The sequence below is a fragment of the Nerophis ophidion genome, linkage group LG26 (genome assembly GCF_033978795.1).
Source record: "Nerophis ophidion isolate RoL-2023_Sa linkage group LG26, RoL_Noph_v1.0, whole genome shotgun sequence".
Classification (NCBI taxonomy): Eukaryota; Metazoa; Chordata; class Actinopteri; order Syngnathiformes; family Syngnathidae; genus Nerophis; species Nerophis ophidion.
Window position 1 is genome coordinate 19518960 of NC_084636.1, and position 27277 is coordinate 19546236.

The 27277-nt window shown below is 40.9% G+C and overlaps 1 protein-coding gene across 2 annotated transcripts in view; it reads left to right on the plus strand.

The window, feature by feature from the left end:
• The window catches only part of rnf11b (ring finger protein 11b), a 42664-nt gene extending 20234 nt beyond the window's left edge, over positions 1 to 22430 (plus strand). The window contains exons 2-3 of one of the 2 annotated variants that reach the window (XM_061888817.1): positions 12565 to 12734; positions 16260 to 16393. In XM_061888817.1, coding sequence (XP_061744801.1) covers positions 12565 to 12734; positions 16260 to 16350 — 261 coding nt within the window. In that variant the 3' untranslated portion in view covers positions 16351 to 16393. Of the gene's footprint in view, positions 1 to 12564; positions 12735 to 16259; positions 16394 to 19285 lie in introns of those variants that run through there. The other variant, XM_061888816.1, reaches the window with a different exon arrangement.
• The last annotated feature ends 4847 nt before the right edge of the window (positions 22431 to 27277 follow it).

Sequence of the window (27277 nt, forward strand, 5' to 3'; positions counted from 1 at the left end):
TTTGCTTGGCAGATGGCACCAAGGTCTAAATGTTGGCTCATCTATCTTTTCTCCCATCTCTCTTTTCACCCCAGCCAATTCACTAAACTCTGTTGCCTTTGCCTGCTGGTCTCCTGGTCAATGTGAGGTTACATAACTAACAGTTGTTGCAGCCCAGCTGACGGACCATGTCCAAAAGGAGAGAGAGGGGCCTGTAATAACAATTAGACTGCTGACCGTCACACAGCTGATGAAACACACGCACACACACGATACGAAACATTGTAATGTCGACAAAACGACAAAGAGGCAGGATAACTGTGCACAAATCAGCCTTTTATTGGCATTTACAAGATGCATACCATACAGAAAGATACACTCCGCACCTCAACGGAGCTAACGCGGCTCCATCAATCCATCCATTTTCTACCACTGGACAGTTACTCTTTTTTCTTGGGCTACTTTTAACTTGCAGGCAAACGCCGCTGCCCTCTGGAGCCTGACCCCAGAATCACAAATGTTAACAAATTGCTGTTGATCTGAAAATTATTTATTGTCACTCATTCTACTTATGGCTCTGGCGGATATACAAGTAAATAAGCAAGCGTAGATTTCGGTTTTGACTTGGGAAATATTGACATCCATTAATGTTTGTGTCAGTCAGGTAGTTCGAGGGCATTGAGATAAGTGTGTTACACATTCCAATTTAAGATATTTTACTTAAAATAAACACAATAATCGTCCATCTTAAAAAAACTAACAAAAAAACATGCTTGAAAAAAAAAAGATATTTTGTCCATGGGGTATCATACGGTTGTGATCAAAAGTATTCAACCCCCACACAATTTTGGTGTTTTAGCAAGTTAGACATTTGTTCCGTATTTTGTTTATAGTCATATCAAATAAAGATGTGTCAAATAGAAAAATGCAACTTAAATTGTAACACTGTATTTTACAAAATACCAAAAAAGGACATTATCCTTAATATCCATCCATCCATCCATTTTCTACCGCTTATTCCCTTTTGGGGTCGCGGGGGGTGCTGGCGCCTATCTCAGCTACAATCGCTCTTTGACAAAATTATTCAACCCCCTAGTTACATGCATCTTTAGTACTTAGTAGAACACCCTTTGGCAGTAATTACATCCTTCAAATGTGATACATAATCGGAGACAAGCTTCTTGCAACGATGTACAGGTATTTTAGCCCATTCCTCTTGGGCAAAGGCCTCCAGTTCATTCATATTCCTGGGCTTGCGTGCTGCAACTGCCTCCTTGAAGTCCCACCACAGGTTTTCTATAGGATTTAGGTCTGGCGACTGTGAAGGCCACTCCAGAGTCTTCCAGCCCTTCTTCTGCAACCACTCTGATGTTGATTTGGAGGTATGCTTGGGATTGTTGTCCTGTTGGAAGGTCCAACGTCTCCCAAGCCTTAGCTTCGTCACTGACTTCATGACATTTGCAGCTAATATATCCTGGTAGGAAATATTATTCATAATGCCTTGAACGCGCTGGAGATTCCCGGTACCTGAGGCAGAGAAACAGCCCCAGAGCATGATTGACCCCCCACCATGCTTAACAGTAGGCAAGGTGTTCTTCTGTTTGTAAGCTTCATTTTTTCTCCTCCAGACATAACGTTGATTCATAGGCCCAAAGAGTTCCAGTTTTGTCTCATCACTCCATAGAAAAGTTTCCCAAAACCTTTGGGGTTTGTCCAGATGATTTTTGGCATACTGGAGTCTATTTTTCCCTTGACTGGTAGTCAGAAGTGGGGTGCGCCTGGAAGTTCTGGCATGGAGGCCTTCATCTCGTAGTGCGCGCCTTATTGTCTGGGACGAAACCTGCGTCCCCTCCTCTGCAATGTCCTGTTGTAGTCCCTCAGCTGTTACCCGGGGGTTTTTCACCACTGTACGCCTCAAATACCGGACAGCAGTTGCACACAGCATCCTCTTTCTACCACGCCCAGGTAGTGTTTCCACTGTGCCTTTAGCTTTACACTTGTGAATTATGCTCCTAACTGTGTCTCTTGGATTGTGTAATGTCTTTGCTATTTTCTTATATCTATATCTTTTCTTATGAAGATAAATTACCTCCTCTCTTGACTTCTTTGACCACTCCCTGGACTTCACCATGTTGCAAATACACCATTGACCATCTACAAGAAGCTGAGCGTCATAGTCTTTTTCAAGCAGTTTAATTGTTGCTCATTGTGGTTCTAATCACATCTACAGGTGTTTTCAACACCTGATTGAAAATACCTTATTCAAATTCTGTTCTTAAGAGTTATGATCTTCAAGGGGTTGAATAATTTTGTCAATGAGATATTAAGAAAAATGTCCTTTTTTCGTATTTTGTAAAATACAGTGTTACAATTTAAGTAGCATTTGTCTATTTGACACATCTTTATTTGATATGACTATAAACAAAATACGGAATAAATGTCCAACTTGCTAAAACACCAAAATTGTGTGGGGGTTGAATAATTTTGATCATAACTGTAAATGTTTTCCTATGACTGTATGAATTTATTTATATAGACAAGCTTTCTTACACCTGAACTGCTGGGGCAGTGCTCCACAATTATTTTCTGTTACGCCCACCCGGGGAAAAAGAAAACATTGCGCATTCATTTGTCTGTAAAATTGTTTTAAGTACACCTCTGCATAACATTGTATCCTTAATAACATTAAAGAAAAAGAAAAAAAGAAATATAGGGCAATTTACAACAAATTATAACTTTATAAAACATTGTTTTTAGTCTGTTAGAGAAAAGATGTGAAGAGCATCAATTTGCCTGAAATAAAAAAATAATGTAATCCTTAATTAAACTGAAAAAAAAAATGTTGACCACCTTGAACTATTTGATACTGAAAATAAAATTAAACTAAATAGATAATCATACATTTAAGTTGATCATCAACATCAAAGGAAAACTGCACTTTTTAGGGAAATTCTTTATTGTTCACAATTATTGTGAAAGACGTGACGACTGATTTTTTTTTCAATCAATCAATCAATGTTTATTTATATAGCCCTAAATCACAAATGTCTCAAAGGACTGTACAAACCATTACGACTACGACATCCTCGGAAGAACCCACATAAGGGCAAGAAAAACTCACACCCAGTGGGCAGGGAGAATTCACACCCAATCCAATCCAATCCACTTTATTTATATAGCACATTTAAACAACAATAACGTTTCCAAAGTGCTGCACAGCCATGTTAAAAACAATATTATGCTCCACCAATGACTGAATAAAACAAAAAACGAATAAAAATAAAACCAATAAAAACAATATAAAAACAAATATGATTAAAAACTATTTTAAAGGGTAAAATCAATTAAAACAGCAAAATAGAAATCAAAGTGTATAAAAAACACAGAGGACAACAGAGAACAGAGGACCACACAACTCACGTAGTGTTAAAAGCCAAAGAATAAAAGTGGGTCTTAAGACGAGACTTAAAACACTCCACTGTGGAAGCAGTTTGAACATGGAGCGGTAGAGTGTTCCAGAGCTTAGGGCCGACCACAGAAAAGGCCCTGTCTCCCCTGGTCTTAAGTCTGGTCTTGGGCACCACGAGCTGGAGCTGGCTTTCGGACCTCAGAGCGCGCGCAGGGATGTAAATTTGGATGAGGTCCGAGATATATTGACGTGCCAGTCCATGTAAAGATTTAAAAACAAACAGCAATGTTTTAAAATCAATTCTAAAATGAACAGGGAGCCAGTGCAAACTCTGAAGAATTGGGGTTATATGCTAGCGTTTCTTGGCCCCTGTTAAAAGTCGTGCTGCCGCGTTCTGGACTAACTGCAACCGGGAGAGAGCTTTTTGGCTAATGCCAGCATAAAGTGCATTGCAGTAGTCCAGGCGACTTGAAATAAAAGCATACACCCATCCATCCATCCATCATCTTCCGCTTATCCGAGGTCGGGTCGCGGGGGCAGCAGCCTAAGCAGGGAAGCCCAGACTTCCCTATCTCCAGCCACTTCGTCTAGCTCTTCCCGGGGGATCCCGAGGCGTTCCCAGGCCAGCCGGGAGACATAGTCTTTCCAACGTGTCCTGGGTCTTCCCCGTGGCCTCCTACCAGCTGGACGTGCCCTAAACACATCCCTAGGGAGGCGTTCGGGTGGCATCCTGACCAGATGCCCGAACCACCTCATCTGGCTCCTCTCGATGTGGAGGAGCAGCGGCTTTACGTTGAGCTCCTCCCGGATGGCAGAGCTTCTCACCCTATCTCTAAGGGAGAGCCCCGCCACCCGGCGGAGGAAACTCATTTCGGCCGCTTGTACCCGTGATCTTATCCTTTCGGTCATGACCCAAAGCTCATGACCATAGGTGAGGATGGGAACGTAGATCGACCGGTAAATTGAGAGCTTTGCCTTCCGGCTCAGCTCCTTCTTCACCACAACGGATCGATACAACGTCCGCATTACTGAAGACGCCGCACCGATCCGCCTGTCGATCTCACGATCCACTCTTCCCCCACTCGTGAACAAGACTCCTAGGTACTTGAACTCCTCCACTTGGGGCAGGGTCTCCTCCCCAACCCGGAGATGGCACTCCACCCTTTTCCGGGCGAGAACCATGGACTCGGACTTGGAGGTGCTGATTCTCATTCCGGTCGCTTCACACTCGGCTGCGAACCGATCCAGTGAGAGCTGAAGATCCCTGCCAGATGAAGCCATCAGGACTACATCATCTGCAAAAAGCAGAGACCTAATCCCGTGGCCACCAAACCGGAACCCCTCAACGCCTTGACTGCGCCTAGAAATTCTGTCCATAAAAGTTATGAACAGAATCGGTGACAAAGGACAGCCTTGGCGGAGTCCAACCTTCACTGGAAACGTGTCCGACTTACTGCCAGCAATGCGGACCAAGCTCTGACACTGATCATACAGGGAGCGGACTGCCACAATAAGACATTCCGATACCCCATACTCTCTGAGCACTCCCCACAGGACTTCCCGAGGGATACACTACTTGTTCAAAAAGGTTAAAAGATAAAAACGGTTTAACCTTTACTAAAAGACGAAGGTGATAAAAACACGATTTTAAAACGCCATTGACTTGTTTGTCTAGTTTAAAATCGCTGTCTATAGTGACGCCAAGGCTGGTGACTTTGGGACGCACATAATTTTGCAATGGTCCCAAGTCAGTGAGGGCCGGACAAAAAACTAAAATTTCCGTTCCCAATGGGACGCCAGTGACAATGATGACTATGAGAAACCCTGGAGAGGACCTCAAATGTGGGCAACCGCCCCCCCCCCCCCCATGATATTACGTTACCCCAAATTTGACCCCAAAAGTTTGATTGACTTGAAATTCCTCACAGCTCAATGTGCTCGATTAAACACTCACTGTAACTTTACAGTGTTCAGTTCAGTTCAGTTTCAGTTTTGTTCAAACATGCATATGATACAATGTAATGCATCACATATTTACAGTTGTTTCATTACAGCACGTCCAAAAAGAAGTAGGAAGAAGCAAAGCTTATTGTTTGGCTGATCTGTAAACTTTTGTACAAATCTTTTAGGGTACTGAGAAAAGACTGGTTTAAGAAAACATGGCAACCATCCAGCAAAATGCCCATGCCCTCTTAGCAAGGGCGTGGGCGGCACATTGCAGCTAATTGGCGACATGGCTCAGATGGTAGAGCAGTTGTCCAGATTCTTGAGGGTCCCACTTAGCTCCCAGTCCACTATACACTGGTGTATGAATGTGTATGCATGTTTGGTTGTGGTGAAAATTGGCAGCCACTTTTTCATCAGTCTACCCATCGGCAGCAGTGGCTAAGGTGTAAATGTGAGGCGAGTGAAAGATGAGTTCACAGTCTTCTCTGTGACGCGCTTGGACTGTCTAGGAAAGCATAATATAAATGTAGTTCATCTTTACATTATTTTCTTGGCTGAGATAAAACTCTAGTATCCCTGCAGGGTCCTGCTCGTAAGTGTGATCATCCCCATCAACAAAACCCCAAAACCTGTAAAGTTGGCATGTTGTGCAAATCGTAAATTAAAACAGAATACAATTATTTGCAAATCCTTTTCAACTTATATTCAATTGAATAGACAACATATACAATATATTTAATGTTCAAACTGAGAAACATTTATTTTCTCCAAATACTGGCTTAGAATTTAATAGCAGCAGCACATTGCAAAAAAGTTGGCACAGTGGCATTTTTACCACTGTGTTCATGGCCTTTCCTTTTAGCAACACTCCGTAAACATTTGGGAACTGAGGAGACCAATTTTTAATTTTTTTCAGGTGAAAATTATTTCCTATTCTTGCTTGATGTACAACTTAAGTTGTTCAACAGTCTCAGTTGTCATATTTGACGCTTCATATTGCGCCACACATTTTCAATGGGCGGCAGGTCTGAAGTACAGGCAGGCCAGTCTAGTACCTGCTCTCTTTTACTACGAAGCCATGCTGTTGTAACACGTGCAGAATGTGGCTTTGTCTTCATCCTTCCATCCATTGTCCCTTTCGAGGTCTGCGGGGGGTGCTGGAGTCTATATCAGCTGCACACGGGCGGAAGACGGCGTACACCCTGGGCAAGTCGCCACCTCATTGCAGGGCCAACACAGATAGACAGATAACATTCACACTTACATTCACACGCTAGGGCCAATTTAGTGTTGCCAATCAACCTATCCCCATGTGCATGTCTTTGGAGGTGGGAGGAAGCCGGAGTACCCGGAAGGAACCCACGCAGTCACGCGGAGAACATGCAAATTCCACACAGAAAGATCCCAAGCCCTGGATTGAACTCAGGACCTTCTTAGTGTGAGGCACATGCACTAACCCTTCTTCCACCGTGCTGCCCGTGGCTTTGTATTGTCTTGCACAACAAAGATGTTGCTTGGATGGCAACATATGTTGCTCCAAAACCTGTATGTACCCTACAGCATCAATAGTGCCTTCACAGATGTGTAAGCTACCCATGCCTTGGGCACTAATACACCCTCATACCATCACTGTTGCTGGCTTTTGAACTTTGCGCCTAAAACAGTCCCGATGGTTCTTTTCCTCTTTGGTCCGGAGGACACGATGTCCACAGTTTCCAAAAACAATTTGAAATGTTGACTCGTCAGACCAGAGAATACTTTTCCACTTTGCATCAGTCCATCTGATCCAAGATGGCGGCGCCCGGACGGCGCCCGGACGGGCTGCGCTCTCGAGGAGCTCCTGCTAAAGATGGAACATTTGGCAGAAATACCGGACAATTCCACAAACTTTATGGCTGGCTCGCATCGTGGTCACTCCGTGATCACGTACGACCGCCAGACACTTCTGGATGTGGACGAATCGGGCCGTTTTGGACTGATAGACACTTGCGTGCTAGACTTGCTAACTAGCATGGGAATACATCGGCGGCTACATCCAGCGGCCTGTGAAGCAGGGGAGTCTAGTAGCAGCGGGGGCCGTCTACGGAGCAGACGCCAGCGGTGTGATCGGAAACGCGGATGCCGAGCGGGGCTTAAAACAAAGCAGAAGGCTAATCCCCACAGAACACCACTTTCCTCCATCCCGAAGACGGATTTAGATGGAAAATGCGAGACTACTGGTCTGGGTAAGGAGTCAGTTAAATTAGAACAAGTTTTTTCTGCTTTGAGTGTTTCAGAGTTGGACATGTGTTTTACCGAGGTGGCTAACTATGATGCGTGCAGTTTATCAAAGCAACAAACAAACAATCGGAAAATCCCCGTTACTGAGGTGGCTAACCATGATGTGTGCAGTTTATCAAAGCAACAAACAAACAATCGGAAAATCCCCGTTACTGAGGTGGCTAACCATGATGCGTGCAGTTTATCAAAGCAACAATCAAACAATCGGAAAATTCCTGTCGTATCAATTCCTAGATATGGTCGTAACTATACTAAATGCACTGGGCATAATAAACACAACATTATTAATATTGCTACTACGGATAATTTGATCAAAAACTCCCTAAAACAGCCCACTACCTATAATATAGGTTTTTTAAACATAAGATCATTGTCTCCTAAAACGTTGTTAGTTAATGATATTATCAGAGACAACAATCTTAACGTCATCGGTCTCAGCGAAACCTGGCTTAAACCAAACGACTTTTTTGCGCTAAATGAGGCATGTCCTCCTAACTTTACACATGCGCATATTGCCCGTCCGCTCAAAAGGGGTGGGGGGTTGCACTAATATACAACGAAAACTTTAACCTTAGTCCTAACATAAATAATAAATATAAATCGTTTGAGGTGCTTACTATGAGGTCTGTCACACCGCTGCCTCTACACCTGGCTGTTATCTACCGCCCCCCAGGGCCCTATTCGGACTTTATTAATGAATTCTCAGAGTTCGTTGCTGATCTAGTGACACACGCCGATAATATAATCATAATGGGGGACTTTAATATCCATATGAATACCCCATCGGACCCACCGTGCGTAGCGCTCCAGACTGTAATTGATAGCTGTGGTCTCACACAAATAATAAATGAACCCACGCATCGCAACGGTAATACGATAGACCTAGTGCTTGTCAGGGGCATCACCGTTTCCAAAGTTACGATACTCCCGTATACTAAAGTATTGTCCGATCATTACCTTATAAAATTCGAGGTTCAGACGCATGTTCGTCAAACTAATAATAATAATACCTGCTATAGCAGCCGCAACATTAATACAGCCACAACGACAACTCTTGCTGACCTACTGCCCTCGGTAATGGCACCATTCCCAAAGTATGTGGGCTCTATTGATAACCTCACTAACAACTTTAACGACGCCCTGCGCGAAACCATTGATAACATAGCACCGCTAAAGTTAAAAAAGGCTCCAAAAAAGCGCACCCCGTGGTTTACAGAAGAAACTAGAGCTCAGAAATTATTATGTAGAAAGCTGGAACGCAAATGGCGCACGACTAAACTTGAGGTGCACCATCAAGCATGGAGTGATGGTTTAATAACTTATAAACGCATGCTTACCTTAGCTAAAGCTAAATATTACTCAAATCTCATCCACCGTAATAAAAACGATGCTAAATTTTTGTTTAGTACGGTAGCATCGCTAACCCAACAAGGGATTCCTTCCAGTAGCTCAACCCACTCAGCTGATGACTTTATGCAATTCTTTAGTAAGAAAATTGAAGTCATTAGAAAGGAGATTAAAGACAATGCGTCCCAGCTACAACGGGGTTCTATTAACACTGATACGATTGTATATACGGCGGATACTGCCCTCCAAAATAGTTTCTCTCGTTTTGAGGAAATAACATTAGAGGAATTGTTACAACGTGTAAATGGAATAAAACAGACAACATGTTTACTTGACCCTCTTCCTGGGAAACTGATCAAGGAGCTTTTTGTATTATTAGGTCCATCAGTGCTAAATATTATAAACTTATCACTCTCCTCGGGCACTGTTCCCCTAGCATTCAAAAAAGCGGTTATTCATCCTCTTCTTAAAAGACCTAACCTCGATCCTGACCTCATGGTAAATTACCGACCGGTGTCTCACCTTCCCTTTATTTCAAAAATCCTTGAAAAAATTGTTGCGGAGCAGTTAAATGAACACTTAGCGTCTAACAATCTATGTGAAACCTTTCAATCCGGTTTCAGGGCAAATCACTCCACGGAGACAGCCCTCGCAAAAATGACTAATGATCTATTGCTAACGATGGATTCTGATGCGTCATCTATGTTGCTGCTCCTCGATCTTAGCGCTGCTTTCGATACCGTCGATCATAATATTTTATTAGAACGTATCAAAACACGAATTGGTATGTCAGACTTAGCCCTGTCTTGGTTTAACTCTTATCTTACTGATAGGATGCAGTGTGTCTCCCATAACAATGTGACCTCGGACTACGTTAAGGTAACGTGTGGAGTTCCCCAGAGTTCGGTCCTTGGCCTTGCACTCTTCAGCATCTACATGCTGCCGCTAGGTGACATCATACGCAAATACGGTATTAGCTTTCACTGTTATGCTGATGACACCCAACTCTACATGCCCCTAAAGCTGACCAACACGCCGGATTGTAGTCAGCTGGAGGCGTGTCTTAATGAAATTAAACAATGGATGTCCGCTAACTTTTTGCAACTCAACGCCAAAAAAACGGAAATGCTGATTATCGGTCCTGCTAGACACCGAACTCTATTTAATAATACAACTCTAACATTTGACAACCAAACAATTAAACAAGGCGACACGGTAAAGAATCTGGGTATTATCTTCGACCCAACTCTCTCCTTTGAGTCACACATTAAAAGCGTTACTAAAACGGCCTTCTTTCATCTCCGTAACATCGCTAAAATTCGCTCCATTCTGTCCACTAAAGACGCTGAGATCATTATCCATGCGTTTGTTACGTCTCGCCTCGACTACTGTAACGTATTATTTTCGGGTCTCCCCATGTCTAGCATTAAAAGATTACAGTTGGTACAAAATGCGGCTGCTAGACTTTTGACAAGAACAAGAAAGTTTGATCACATTACGCCTGTACTGGCTCACCTGCACTGGCTTCCTGTGCACTTAAGATGTGACTTTAAGGTTTTACTACTTACGTATAAAATACTACACGGTCTAGCTCCATCTTATCTTGCCGATTGTATTGTACCATATGTCCCGGCAAGAAATCTGCGTTCAAAGGACTCCGGCTTATTAGTGATTCCCAAAGCCCAAAAAAAGTCTGCGGGCTATAGAGCATTTTCCGTTCGGGCTCCAGTACTCTGGAATGCCCTCCCGGTAACAGTTCGCGATGCCACCTCAGTAGAAGCATTTAAGTCTCACCTTAAAACTCATTTGTATACTCTAGCCTTTAAATAGACTCCCTTTTTAGACCAGTTGATCTGCCGTTTCTTTTCTTTTTCTTCTATGTCCCTCTGTGTATCGGCTGGGGACATCTCTGCGCTGCTGGTCCGCTACCCTTGGGATGGTTTCCTGCTGGCTCCGCTGTGAACGGGACTCTCGCTGCTGTGTTTGGACTGGACTCTCGCGACTGTGTTGTATCCATTGTGGATTGAACTTTCACAGTATCATGTTAGACCTGCTCGACATCCATTGCTTTCCTCCTCTCTAAGGTTCTCATAGTCATCATTGTCACCGACGTCCCACTGGGTCATTATTGTCACCAATGTCCCACTGGGTGTGAGTTTTCCTTGCCCTTATGTGGGCCTACCGAGGATGTCGTGGTGGTTTGTGCAGCCCTTTGAGACACTAGTGATTTAGGGCTATATAAGTAAACATTGATTGATTGATTGATTGATCTTAGATGAGCTCGGGCCCAGCGAAGCCGGCGGTGTTTATGGGTGTTGTTGATAAATGGCTTTGGCTTTGCGCAGTAGAGTTTCAACAGGCACTTACAGATGTAGCTAATGACAGACTCTAGTTACTGACAGTGGTTTTCTGAAGTGTTCCTGAGCCCATGTTGTGATATCGTTTGCACACTGATGTCCCTTACCGCCTGAAGTACTGCAAAGTCACGAGAATTGCCGCTTATATTCAGTGATTTTTCCAGATTCTCTGAACCTTTTGATGATATTACAGACCGTAGACTGTGAAATCCCTAAATTCCTTGCAATAGCTGGATGAGGAATGTTGTTATTAAACTTTTGGACAATTTGCTCATGCATTTGTTCACAAAGTGGTGACCATCCTTGTTTGTGAATGACTGAGCATTTCATGGAAGCTGTTTTTATACCCAATCATAGCACCCATCTGTTCCCAATTAGCCTGTTCACCTGTGGAATGTTCCAAATAAGTGTTTGATGAACATTCCTCAACTTTGTCGGTTTTTTTGCCACTTGTGCCAGCTTTTTTGAAACATGTTGCGGGCATCAAACTCCAAATAAGCTAATATTTGCAAAAAATAAAGTTTACCAGTTCTAATGTGAAGTATCTTGTCTTTGCAGTGTATTCAATTGAATATATGTTGAAAAGGATGTGCAAATCATTGTATTCTGTGTTTATTTACAATTTACACAACGAGCCAACTTTGCTGGTTTTGGGTTTTGTACTACGAGTGAACATTGTGTATTTTCCTATGCCATGTCAGACTCACTGGTAGCTCACAATTGAGTTATTAAGACAATTAACTGTCAACACCTTGCACTTTTTGTTAGCAGCTTTTTATGTTAAGGAAGGAGTTCTTATAACTTAAAACTTAGATTTATATCGCGCTTCTCTAAACACTCAAAGCGCTCACAGAGAAGTGGGACTCATCATTCATTCACACCTGGTGGTGGTAAGCTACATCAGTAGCCACAGCTGCCCTGGGGTAGACTGACGGAAGCGTGGCTGCCAGTTTCGCCTACGGCCCCTCCGACCACCACCTATCGCATTCATTCACCAGTGTGTGCGGCACCGGGGGCAAAGGGTGAAGTGTCCTGCCCAAGGACACAACGGCAGCGATTTTTGGATGTCAATAGGTGGGAAGCGAACCTGCAACTCTCAGGTTTCTGGCTGGCTGCTCTACCCACTACGCCATGCTGCCCCAATGTACTCATGACTGTAAAAGATTGTGGGTCTGGAATCCTAGTTGCCCAGATTGTTGTTCTTGAGGAATGGTTAGTGGATAATATTTGTGCCTATCTTTGTAGGCGCAGATCCATGTTCCTATCTATCACCCTACACCCAGCCAGGCCCGTCTTGCCACCCAGCTGACAGAAGAGGAGCAGGTGCGTATCGCCCAGCGTATCGGGCTGATCCAACACCTTCCGAAGGGTGTTTACAACCCAGGACAGGACGGCACTAAGAAAAAGATCAGAGAGTAAGTACAAACTATTGTACTTGGTACACATAATACACATTTGCCTTAAAAAAGAGAGCCTCAGCCTTCCTTGACAAACAGGCTCTATGTTAGGAAAAAAAAAGTTAGCCCAGTGGTACTTCAACTTAAGAATGTTTTGAAACGAGCTGTCTCCCGACTAAATGCTATGCATTAAGTTGTTAGCGAATATTTAAGTCACAAGCATCCCCACCATTAAACGGCGTAGCAAATGCCACAGATCTGCCCAAAACATCTGATCTTACACGTTAGCATTAGCTTATAGCTAAAAAGTGAAAGAAGAAAGTGGGTGTGAAGGAAAGTGCTGAAAAGTAGTAGTAGATGATATTCTTTGAATTAAAGAAATACATAATCAACAACATTAAAGAGCGTATAGCAATCTTGGCAGAGCAATTCGAGGGCAGCACTGCTAGTCTTCACCATACTGAAGCAGGAAGTAGTTAAACGCCAGTCAATGAAGGTAAAATAATACATAAAAGGCAGACATTTATCCATGAAAATATGGTGAAGCTGCTGCTGGTGTGTTTGACGGAGAAGGAATTGGAAGGAAAAACCATAGATGTCTACTTCGCTGTACATTATTATTATGTTACTTTAAAATACCGTACCGTTCGGTCTGCCTTGCACCTGGGCAATCCGCCCCCATGTGTGTTTGTGTGTGCGTGCGTACGTGGGTGCATGCGAGCCTGTCCAACAATCACGAAAAGTCAGGCTCACAACGACGTAATTAATCAGTGTTCTGCCACTTCCCCTTCACATACTTGTAAGTTGAGCCTCGAAGGAAAGAAAAAAGAATTATGGCCACATAATTATTTTTGTTTTACACTACCTCAAATTCAAACTGCATTTTAATGTATTTACAATTAATATACTGTAAGCTACAGTACAGTGGAACCTCGATTTACGCACTTACTTGGTTCTTGAAAACGGTTGTAAAAGCAAAAGTTAGTATAGTGAAACAGAGGTCCTCACAAGAAGCAATTTAAATTAGAATAATGGGTTCCAGTCTCGACTAAAGTCCATATTTTAGTGAATGTTTTAATAAATTGTATGTACACATTTAGGAGAAAAAAATCTGCTGTGCAGTATGTGCGTTTGGGTCCCTTTTTTCTCAGGAACGCTAATACCAATAGTCAGATGGCGTTCTAAAAACGTTATGACAGACGAACTCAAAAAAACGGAATGGAATTTTATAGTTTTTTACTGAATGGGACAACCAATATGCACATTAAAATAAAGAAAGTGGGATTTAAATTTTTAACTATAAACAATAAAACACTGAATATTAACAACATATGAACATCGGTCCCCGATAGACATTTTTTACAATCAAGCAAAACACAACAAAAATGCAGCAAACAGCAAAATATAAATGCAAAGGGTAATGAACACTTACAATATTATATATTATCACTTTTATGCAGAGATTTGTTGTATGAATCTGCTTCAGCATCTGTTTCTGACACGTCTTTTTGGCTGGCTGCTCTGAAAACAAATCCCGCCCACTGCTTTGTTCCTCGTCTGAGCTGCTGTGACATCGATTACCGTAATAACTCATATGACACCTAAAATATTTGAACCATTGAAATACTTTCTATACTATATATATGTATACTATATTTTCTATAGTTCAAGACTTACGGTAATTTGAAAACAGTTTTGATGTTAAAGGTCTAAAAAATTATGTAGAACGGGTTGTATTTTGCCCAGGTCTGTGCTATACAGTACTGTATATCAAAAAACATAACAAATTGGTGATGGATCAATTTATGTGTAATAAAAAGTAAAAAAAAAAAAAAAAGCTGCTTTTGCTCTGCTCTGCCAACACGCTCACACGCACCAAAGTAGGGCTGGGCGATATGGCCTTTTTTAAATATCTTGATATTTTTAGGCCATATCGCGATATTCGATCTATATCTCGATATTTTGCTTTGGCCTTGAATGAACGATGCCTATAATCACAGCAGTATGATAATTTTTTGTGGCTACATTAAAACATTCTTGTTTATACTGCATTAATATATGCTCATTTTAAACTTTCATGCAGAGAAGGAAATCACAACTAAGTCAATGGAACAAAACTGTATTTATTACACAGTTATAAAGCAATGGCAAAAACGTTCAAGTCATTTCCAAAACAGAAAGTGCAAGATTGTCAGAAACATTTTAAGTGTCAAATAAAAATGAGCTGCATAATAGGAAATCAAATAGTGTTCGTCCTTCGCTATGTGGTAGGTTACTACGCACGTTATTAAATTCTGTTGGAGATGGAGATGTTGAAATGCGGAGTAAGCACTCTTCATTCTCTAGCAGGCGACCTTTCAAATGATGCTACATATTAGCAGTAATGCTACTTTTTGTAGCAACGCCGTTTTGCCCCACACTTGACAAATTACGGTTGGCTGTTAGACATATTCCCACTTGAAGCCAAACCACCGCCAGACGATGGACCCTAGCTATTTTTCTAGCAATCTAATTCTTCCTTCATTCGCACCTTCTTTCTCTCATATTACCACTCGCACGGCTATACTAGCATCACAGCTAATGTTATCCATGCTGCTACCTCTCTGCTCCACGAGGGCGTATACGTATGTGACGTATGACGTGACAGTATGTGACGTATGTAAGAAGGGGTGCTTGTCTGTGAGGAGACACAGGAAAGAGTGAGTAGAGCCTGTAGTGTAATGCCAGCAGCTAAAAGCAACTTCGTGAGAACGTATACTCGAATGTCATGATATAGTCATTTTCCATATTGCACAGAGACAAACCCGTGATATATCGTGCATACTGATATATCGCCCAGCCATACACCGAAGTCAATACGGTGTCCTCTCACAGACAAAATCACAAAAATCCTTAACTTCCACAACCATATTGCTACGATAATAAACATTTGAAAAAGGACAATTCACACAAAAGCTGAAGGGAAAGTGACAAGAGAAGCAGATAGAGGGAGTGGGGAATTGTTGGTGTTATATAATATGTAACTACAAGCTCCATTCACAGACAGAGTCCCATTGCTTTTATGAGCGGTCGAGCGAGTCAAAAGCCGAAAAAATAAATAGAAATTATTTATTTGTTTATTTTTTTTATTTATTTTTTTTATTTTTTTATTTGTGGCGGCCGTAATTCTTTCGTGGCGGGCCGCCACAAATAAATGAATGTGTGGGGAACCCTGATATATATATGACGTGTATATGTGTGTATATATGTATATATATATATATATATATATATATATATATATATATATATATATATATATATATATATATATATATATATATGTGTGTGTGTGTGTGTGTGTGTGTGTGTGTATTTGTGTGTATATATATTCATATATATAAATGTCTTTATATTTATATGAATATAAATATATACACACATACAGTATAATGAGGTAAATCACTTTGACTTAGTCATTTAAGTAGCTTGCTTGTTACAAAAGCACATCTTGACAAACATTGGATTGAAAACATGGATGATTTTTGTGTGTCTTCAAAATAGCTGGGTCTCAATTCGGGGGCTGCATCCTTCCAAGGACCCAGCCCATGTGGTCGACAAAATGTGGGTACTGGCAAGAAGAGTCTTCCAGTAGCTGCTGGAGCGATATGAATTGGGATTGGGACGATCCAGCCTACGGGACACCTTCAGGTTGCGTTTGTTGTCCCCGCCCTCACATTTTCGTCACATTTCTGCTGCTCAGTCACATAAGGTTGAATAATGACAAACTTAAGCGAAGGATGTCGAATCGTTTTTTTGTGTTCACTTGGTCCTTTACCTTATTTTAGACGAAGCGGCTAAGATGTACCTGCACCGTCTCCGTCTGATTTTTCCTGCGGTTAGAGCCGACCGATCATGGGAGATGGTTGTTATGAAGATGTCACGTTTTGAAAAGCATTCTAAAAACGTTTTTCCTAATTATTATTAATGATGGATTTATATTTTTGCGTCGGACATCCAGAAGATGTCCCGGAAAGAGTCCTCACGGTTTATCCATACAGCAACACCACACGATCTTACTTTATTAATATGTGATTCACAATTGATTAACTTTTCTAATCTTGTCAAATTTTTTTCATTTTATCTAGTACCGGTAATAATAAATATTGGGATAGCATAATAATATTATTATTATGATCATATAATTTTTTTCAAAGAAGGCAGAGGAAATGAATCACAACTAGTTTCAGCACGTGTTTATAAATTTATATAGGTTATAAAAATACTTAGTTCTTAAATGATCATCCAAAATGGTATATATATGTTTCGTGTCATTTCGTTTTGCTATGTTGTCAAAGTCCTTTTCCTTGAATATTCTGCACAGCAACAAAAACAGGAAAGTTAAGCACATGATCACAATAATCATTAATAGAAGTAAACATTTTTAAATAGCCTTCACAAAAATCACCAATAACTAATATCGGTACATTGATGCACACTTTTACAATACTTCATTTTTCCGGCCACACATTCATATAACATAATTACAGGCCTCGAATTTTAACTTTTTATGGTCAAGCCCAGTGTTGCCTTAAAGGAGGGCTTATATTTTAGGCCACCAAGGCAAGTTAGAAGGGCACCAAGGCAAACATTATTTTCTTTCGAGGCAAGGGCTCTAGAGCATGCATGTGTCTATGTGATGGCCATAGGACGTAACTGCACTTTTTGTCAATATAGATAAAAATAGTGTTCATGTATGAGATCTAGGGCTGCCTATTATGGACAAAGTAATAATTAAGGTTGTTGTTATCAATATTAAATTTATGGCAACACTAAAATGGTCCCCAGTGTCTAAATGAATGTTGTCTTGTCTATCTCAGCTGCCCGAATGCAGCTGAGATAGGTTCCAGCATCCCCGCAACCCCGAAAGGGACAAGCGGTAAAAAATGGATGGATGGATGAATAATTGCTGATTGTTAGGTAAAGCAGTGTTGGGGTGTTAACGTAATACCATCATGTAAATTGTAATATCTAATAAAAAGACTATCGATAAAGGTTCTCCATATATCTAAAGACAAATATTAGTTTTTTATATTCTTTAATAATATCTAGCTTTTTGTCATTACATGATGCCTGTATCTCTATTTTTACATTTTGATAGATGGAGGAATTTTTTAAAATGATTTATTCATGTTTTAAAGTTATGTACCTTTTATATATATATATATACATGTAGGTTCTGTATCGGGACCGATTCACTAGAGTTTGAGCAGAAATATGTTGTATAGGAATTAACTGTACACAATAAAACATTAACATTAAGCGTTCGGCTCCGTTTACTCCGAGGGGAAATCTCGTCCGCCATGATTATCAAGCCAAATAACACTGGTGCGCAAGCGCCTGACTTCGTGTTGCCTAAAATGTATTAATAAATGACAATTTTTCGATAGTTAAAAAATTAGACGGTGTTACTAACCATCTGGAATTTTATCGCAAATCATTTTACCGTTTATTGTTACATCCCTAGTCCATTAACAAGTAAATAGCCAAGGGCGGTCGTGGCACGTGCCGTGGTTGCCGTGGTTAAATTCGAGCCATGTAATTAAGTTAACTTAATGCGTTCTAAAAAAGGAAATTAAAAGATGTCAGGCTTTACTTTTCAAATGTTGAAAAAAAAGCTCCGCACACCAAGCTATCTGCAATGGCCGGATATATGGCTCTCCCTCGGGGTAAAGAGAGGGTCAAAGAGCACGGAGGTAGCTCAACATTATGATAGTCGAGGTCTCGTAGTTTACACAAATGTATTTTGTCTCCAAAAAATTTGGGGCTGTTTTAAATGAATAAATAAAGCCATACTTACATTTTAAAGTCACTCTTTCCACTCCGCATAGCGTCGCCATGTTGAAAATAATTTTCACAGTTGAGCACGCAAAGGATCTCGGTTTAGGAAAGGACGTGAAGTGCACACGGATTCACCCTTTCCGCTAATGGGAGAAGAGGACACATTTTTGGGCCAGATTCGAAGAACACTTGGATCTTTTTTGAAGGGATACAGCCTTTGTGCACTGCAAAAACATCAGTACCCCACAAATACGAACTGCAAAGGATGCATCTGCCTAATTGAGACACAGCTACAGTCCTTCTGCCGAGAAGTTGGGTGTGGCAAGAAAATACTCGATACAAAAATTTCCAGTTGAACAAGAACACACACAGCCGGTTGGAGAAACGGCAACCTGCTCATTGGCCTTGTGGTTAGAGTGTCCGCCCGAGATCGGTAGGTTGTGAGTTCAAACCCCGGTTTAGTCATACCAAAGACTATAAAAATGGGACCCATTACCTCCCTGCTTGGCAGTCAGCCTCAAAGGTTGGAATTGGGGGTCAACTCACCAAAATGATTCCCGGGTGCAGCCACCGCTGCTGCTCACTGCTCCTCTCACCTGAAAATGGGATGGGTCAAATGCAGAAGACAAATTTCACCACACCCAGTGTGTGTGTGACTATCATTGGTACTTTAACTTTAACTTAATTGCATTTTCTTCCATCATAACCAGATGGAAGAAAATAGTAAATCTGTGCATTTTTGTCTTCAGGTGCGTCATCTGTATGATGGACTTTGTGTATGGGGACCCTATCCGGTTCCTGCCCTGCATGCATATCTATCACATGGACTGTATAGATGACTGGCTGATGAGATCCTTCACCTGCCCGTCATGCATGGAGCCTGTGGACGCTGCACTGCTTTCCTCCTATGAGACCAACTGACAAACAAGTGCCCACTGTTATCAACACATGCAAACACACACAAAGACACTAGTGTAACTTCCGGAATTAGTAACATCAGTCAAATGTTGGAGGAATATTTCAGGAAGAGTGGCCATGCCGGTCAGGATTGCGTTTGGGAAAACATTTGGAACAGGAAGGCAAAGTTGGGAGAAAAAAGGACTGTGATGTCACACAAGACAATGTCTGTCCACCATAATCTCGTCTTTGGAAATACTGGCTTTGAGCTGCGCATATCTAATGACAAAAGGACAGCTGCAGTATGCAGAGATCCCTAATGTGAAATGTCCGATTGATAGTTCTGTGGTTGTTGAACTTAAAAAAATATATATATAAACCTCGTTTCCATATAAGTTGGGAAATTGTGATAGATGTAAACATAAACGGAATACAATGATTTGCAATTCATTTTCAACCCATATTCAGTTGAATATGCTACAAAGACAACATATTTGATGTTCAAACTGATTAACATTATTTTTTTTGCAAATAATCATTAAATTTAGAATTTGATGCCAGCAAAACGTGACAAAGAAGTTTGGAAAGGTGGCAATAAATACTGTTAAAGTTAAGGAATGCTCATCAAACACTTATTTGGAACATCCCACAGGTGTGCAGGCTATTTGGGAACAGGTGGGTGCAATGATTGGGTATAAAAACAGCTTTCAAAAGAAAGGAAGGGGCGAGGTACATCCCTTTGTCCACAACTGCGTGAGCAAATAGTCAAACAGTTTAAGAACAAAGTTTTTCCAAATGCAATTGCAAAAAATTTTGGGATTTCAACATCTACGGTCCATAATATCATCAAAAGGTTCAGAGAATCTGGAGAAATCACTCCACATAAGCGGCATGGCCAGAAACCAACATTGAATGACCGTGACCTTCGATCCCTCAGACGGCACTGTATCAAAAACCGACATCAATCTCTAAAGGATATTTCCGCATGGGCTCAGGAACACTTCAGAAAACCACTGTCACTAAATACAGTTGGTCGCTACATCTGTAAGTGCAAGTTAAAGCTCTACTATGCAAAGCGAAAGCCATTTATCAACAACATCCAGAAACACCGCCGGCTTCTCTCTGCCCGAGATCATCTAAGATGGCCTGATGCAAACTGGAAAAGTGTTCTGTGGTCTGATGATTTCACATTTCAAATTGTTTTTGGAAATATTTGAAATCGTGTCATCCGGACCAAAGGGGAAGCGAACCAATCAGACTGTTATCGACACAAAGTTCAAAAGCCAGCATCCGTGATGGTATGGGGGTGCATTAGTGCCCAAGGCATGGGTAACTTACACGTCTGTGAAGGTACCATTAATGCTGAAAGGTACATACAGCTTTTGGAACAACATATGCTGCCCTCTAAGTGCCGTCTTTTTCATGGACGCCCCTGCTTATTTCACCAAGCCATATTCAGCATGTGTTACAACAGCGTGGCTTCGTAAATAAAGAATGCTTGTACTTTCCTGGCCCGCCTGCAGTCCAGACCTGTATCCCATCGAAAATGTGTGGCGCATTATGAAGCGTAAAAGACGACAGCGGAGACCCCGGACTGTTGAACGACTGAAGCTCTAAATAAAACAAGAATGGGAAAGAATTTCACTTTCAAAGCTTCAACAATTAGTTTCCTCAGTTCCCAAACGTTTATTGAGTGTTGTTAAAAGAAAAGGTGATGTAACACAGTGGTGAACATGCCCTTTCCCAACTACTTTGGCACGTGTTGCAGCCATGAATTTCTAAGTTAATTATTATTTTCAAAAAAAAAAAAAAGTTTATGAGTTTGATCATCAAATATATTGTCTTTGTGGTGCATTCAATTGAATATGGGTTGAAAAGGATTTTATATTTACATCTAACACAATTTCCCAACTCATATGGAAACGGGGTTTGTATATATTTATTAAATTCAGCATAATAGCTGTTTGGTACCCCACCCCACCTGCATGGAAAAAAGCTCACCTAAAAATTCTCCCAGTTTACTCTGAAAGCACAAATGTTTATCCCAGCTTCTATGTGTCACATACACATTCATATATGCAGTGATGAAGACTACAATATTTGAAGAGTGTCGGATGAAAGCCCTGTTTTTAAAATTTTTGCACAATACTAATAATAATAATCAACTGTATTATTCATTGTTGGCGACAGTCAAACGTTGTGGCCTTAGTTACATGTGAGTAAAGGTTGTTGTGAGCTGCTAAGGCGCTATCGCACTAACGCCTGCAATTAATCACAAAGAAATATTCCATTAATCACTAATAAGCACGGATTGATTGCGCAATTTTTTTTGCTGGTTACCTGAAAGGCGGCACAGCTTTCTATACGGGATTTTAGTTAATACTGTTAACAAGTTTTGAGCCAATATTAATTTAATCATCACGTAAAGCATTTTGAGAAAATTCTGTGTATGACATTTTGACAAAAACATTGAATTTGTGTCAAAATATTAGTCTTTTATTTAAAGTAATTGGAATTAGGCGAGCAAGTATTTTATTGCAAATAATTTTGATTAATTGAAATTTAAACATGCTGATGTATATGGTCATGACATACTCTTCTTATATAAACCAGGAAGTTGCCAGGTGACAAGCAAAAAAAAAATCGGACGTTTCTTTGGTCTTGGTTGAGGTCCATGCTCTACGAGACTACTTTGCACAGTCATCTATGTGTATGCAATCTTCTTCTAGAATAGATTGACACTTGGAGCTCATTTGAACTTTATGTGAGCTACATTGCAGCTGATAGTGGTGCTCTTTCTATTTATTGCCATAAAAATGACTCATAAGACACAGCTGCATATGAACTTGCCGAACGACTAGTACTTCTGCCCGTTTATTTGAAATGGCAGCGTTAACAAGTAGAATGTTCGGTGTGTTTGTGTAAGGATCCTTGTTAGATATTCCCTACTTGCAATATGCTGAGTGTGTTATAACAATAAACACTGCAACTGAACAACTATTGCGGTATATTTTCACTTCCACTTTATTGTCGATATTGAAGAAAAGATTAATCATGGGCAATTGAGTCCGTGACTCATAAATCACCATGTCTTGACTTATTGTGTCCCTAGCCGCAGCTTCATGCACAAACGTGTACAGTCTGACTGTGTTGTACTGTATTACTATTTATATTGGGCAACTTCCAATAGATCGCTTGAAACAACCCTCTAATTGAGGAGCAGCACATTTCTTAAAGCTCTGTGTGGTTATGTATTATTACTAAGTGTATAGTATAAACGCAAAGATCACATTTTTCACGAGTTGAACTCAAAGATCTAAAACATTTACTATATACACAAAATACCTATTCCTCTCAAATATTGTTCACAAATGTTTGTATATCTGTGTTAATAAGCACTAATTCTTTGCCAAGATCAGGCCTGGGCAATTATTTTGCCTCGGGGGGCCACATTTAGAGACCAAAGTGTGTCTGGGGGCCAGTATATCTATTTTTAGGAACACTAATACAAAACCTCACAATAATGTCTGAATGAATACTAAAAACGTTATGACAGAACGCCTTAAAGGCCTACTGAAACCCACTACTACCAACCACGCTGTCTGATAGTTTATATATCAATGATGAAATCTTAACATTGCAACACGGGCCAATACAGCCTTTTTAGTTTACTAAATTGCAATTTTAAATTCCCCGCGGGGTTTCTTGTTGAAAACGTCGCAAAATGATGACGCTTATGATGACGTGTGTTTGTGACGTTTTTGGTTGGAGGGGACATATTAGCTCAGCACCACTTACGCCTAAAAGTCGTCTCTTTTCATCGCATAATTACACAGTAATTTGGACATCTGTGTTGCTGAATCTTTTGCAATTTGTTCAATTAATAATGGAGACTATAAAGAACAATGCTGTTGGTGGAAAGCGGTGGATTGCAGCTGCCTTTAGCAACCGATACACAGCCGGTGTTTCTTTGTTTGTTGTGAAGCTTTAACACAGAGCGGTCAAGCGAACATGTTTCTCTTCGTCAACTAGTGGATTATGCGTCCTCCTGCAGTAGCTATCAAAAAAGGCAGCTGTGAGCTTGGCTCCTCGGCTTCTCTCTGAGACACTTGCGTGTTCACCGCAGTCATCCGACTTTGAGGTATGTCTTTACAATCTTAGTAAAACACTATTAAAACAATAAGCAGATAAGGGATCTTCCAGAATTATCCTAGTAAATGTGTCTCATTACATCTGAAACGCTCACACTGCCGCCGCCCGGAGCCGTCGCTTTTTATTTTATTTATTTGTTTTTATCTTTTTTCTAGTCCTTCACTATAAATATCCTCATCCACGAATCTTTCATCCTCACTCAAATTAATGGGGAAATTGTCGCTTTTTCGGTCCGAATTGCTCTTACTGCTGGTGGCTCACATTATAGACAATGTGAGGATGTGAGGAGTCCTCACACCGGTGACGTCACGCGCACATACTTCCGGTAAAGGCAAGGCTTTTTTATTAGCGACCAAAAGTTGCAAACTTTACGTCGATGTTCTCTACTAAATCCTTTCAGCAAAAATATGGCAATATCGCGAAATGATCAAGTATGACACATAGAATGGACCTGCTATCCCCGTTTGAATAAGAAAATTTCATTTCAGTAGGCCTTTAAAAAACAGAATGGAATTAAAAGAATGTTTACTGAATGAGACACCCAGAATGTACATGGAAAAAAAGGGTTTTACAATATTAAAGATGAACGATAAAACACTGATTATTGACTAAATATGAATGAAAATGTGAAAAAAATAAACCCACCTATAATCTGATATATCACTAAGTTTTAAAACTTTGTTGCAAAAATCTACTTCTACGTCTGTCCGTGACACCCAGGCTGGCCGCTCTGGAAACACTCTGTGGAAACGCTCCCCAACCAAACTACTTGGTGCCTCGTATGACTTAGATTACCATAGTAACTAGTATGTAATGCAAAAGCGCAGATTCCAACCATTGAAATACTTTGTATAGTTCAAGATTTACGGTCATTTGAAAACATCATAATGGCAGCTACAGTTTCCATCTTAAAGATGTAAAAAAAATATGCTCGCCATGGAGTTTACAGTTACAGTAGCACAATTAGCCTGTGTTAGCCCGTGCACACGGGGGAGGGAGCGAGAGAGAGAAACACACACACAGTGACAGAGAGAGCGAGAGAGAGATAAGAGCGGGCGAGCGAGGTAGGCATGGAGGGAGGAAGAGCGCGTGCGGTTCTAGTGGAACAGCGGCAAAACGTTTCTCTGCTTGCATCATGCAGTGACGTCAATGTTCGGCCCTCGAGAGTCATATTCCACACCGTGATTGGTAGATTCCTTCAGCTTCGCACACAACGCTGTCAAGCGCCATTCATATAAAACTTGCGGGCCGCACTAACTTTAAACTTTCATATTAAGGTGGGGGCTGCAAAATAAAGTCTCGGCCCGCGGGCCGAATGTCAATATGGGCCTGATCTACCAAAGGTTTGCATGTACTAAAACAGGTGCAAGGTTTATAGCACAGGCAAAGCTGCTCTACTAGATTGTGCATGGAGGATGCATCCCTTGAATGAGCAGAATAATGCCCGGAATATACTCTCTCTTCACGTAACTTGCATCCCGCCCCGCCGACATCTTGTCTGATTTAGAGTTCTTCCGTGGTGGATGGCGCCAGACTTGTAATTGTCGTCCAAAACACTAAGGGGCAGTGACTCCAGAAGGAGCAACTGCAGCTGTTGTTGACTAGATACTGTATTGCCATCCTGTGAAATGACAACATCGGCATCTATGTCTACACTGGAACTAATCATTCACAATCATCGGAATACTTTTAATGGAAGTTTTAAAATAAAACTGTTAACTATTTATAGTTAATGAAATGCTGGTGTTTATTTGTATGGTCATGTTCAGAGTGCAGAAATGTTTGTAAATATACCGTCGCTGAAAGATTGTTGACGGAGAATGATACGTGTGTGCATACCAGAGAATATGTGTCGGAATAAAACCGTTTGTTAACACAAGATTGACAAAAAAAGTTGAAAAGAGTGTCATACTTTGTTATATTTTCTGGACGCAACACAATAAGCTGAAAAACAACACATTCAGTATTATTTTTAGAGTGCATCGAGATTACGTACACAATATCAGTTGTCATGCAATTGTTTAAATATTTTTTCCATTTTACATAATAATTTGTGCATTTTGAGGGCAAAGTGCACTGTGTTCAGGGACCCTCTTCGGCAAAATCTGACCAATCAAAGCTCTGCGTCACTTGCGACGCGAACCTGGGATTTTGGGAGGTGCGGGAGGCTATGCAGAGGGACGAGGAACAACGACGTCGCTTATGCACGCTCTGCGACGTGAGAGTATTTACCAGGTTTAAGGAGCACAATCCGTGAATAATATTCATGACAATGCTGATCATCATACGGAGGACGATTTGCAAATATAATCACCAAACACATGCAATGTGATTTATCATCTTTATGCATGTGTCCACATATCAGAAATTAGACATATCGTCTATTCATCAATATCATTTTATAGCTGCTGGAAGATTTAAGGGGCTGATTAAAACAAATTAAATTGATGTATTTCATGGTGTCTGATGGCGTTTTTTTTAAATGCTGTTTTTTTTTTTAATAGGAAATACGGTACACGCCAAAAGTTTGGACACACAATGTGCTTTCTTTAATTTCATGACTATTTACATTGTAGATTGTCACTGAAGGCATCAAAACTATGAATGAACAATGAAATAACTGAAAACATGATTTATATTGTAGTTTCTTCAAAATAGCCACCCTTTGCTCTGATTACTGCTTTGCACACTCATGGCATTCTCTTGATGTGCTTCAAGAGGTAGTGACCTGAAATGGTTTTCACTTCACAGGTGTCATAGTTTTGAGGCCTTCAGTGACAATCTACAATGTAAATAGTCATGAAAATAAAGAAAACGCATTGAATTGAGAAGTTGTGTCGAAACTTTTGGCCTGTACTGTATGTTATTATAATAAATGTCAATGAGGTGGTGACTTGTCCAGGATGTACTCCACCTTCCGCCAGAATACAGCTGCAATGGGTTTCGAATCTGTCACGTAATGCTGATATGAGCAGCAGTTACTTCCTAATCCACTTCAGGAAGTGTATTAAGACTGCAAATTCAACCACATGTGCTAGTTTTGTGGCTGTGCGGGAAATAGTCCGGCACGGGAAGCCATTTAAAGATGGAGAATACCTCAAAAATATATTAAGATTTCAGAACATCTATTCTCAGACTTCAAAAACATTTTGCAGAAAATAAAGACATACCTCTCTCTGCGAAAACTGTCCAAGACAGAATTCTGAAGACGGCAACAAATATAACCAGAGAGCAGATTAAAGAGATCAATCCATTTTTGGCGTATGCAATCATCAGTGATGCATCCAAAGAGAGGGATGGACATCTGCAGAGCTGGGCAAATATTTTGACTCAGGGGGGCACATTGTGTCTTGGGGGCCAATGTGTATGTGTGTATAAATTATATACCAATAGTCACAATGTCCAATAAGTATCAATCAATCAATCAATGTTTATTTATATAGCCCCAAATCACATATGTCTCAAAGGACTGCACAAATCATTACGACTACAACATCCTCGGAAGAACCCACAAAAGGGCAAGGAAAACTCACACCCAGTGGGCAGGGAGAATTCACATCCAGTGGGACGCCAGTGACAATGCTGACTATGAGAAACCTTGGAGAGGACCTCAGATGTGGGCAACCCCCCCCCCTCTAGGGGACCGAAAGCAATGGATGTCGAGCGGGTCTAACATGATACTGTGAACGTTC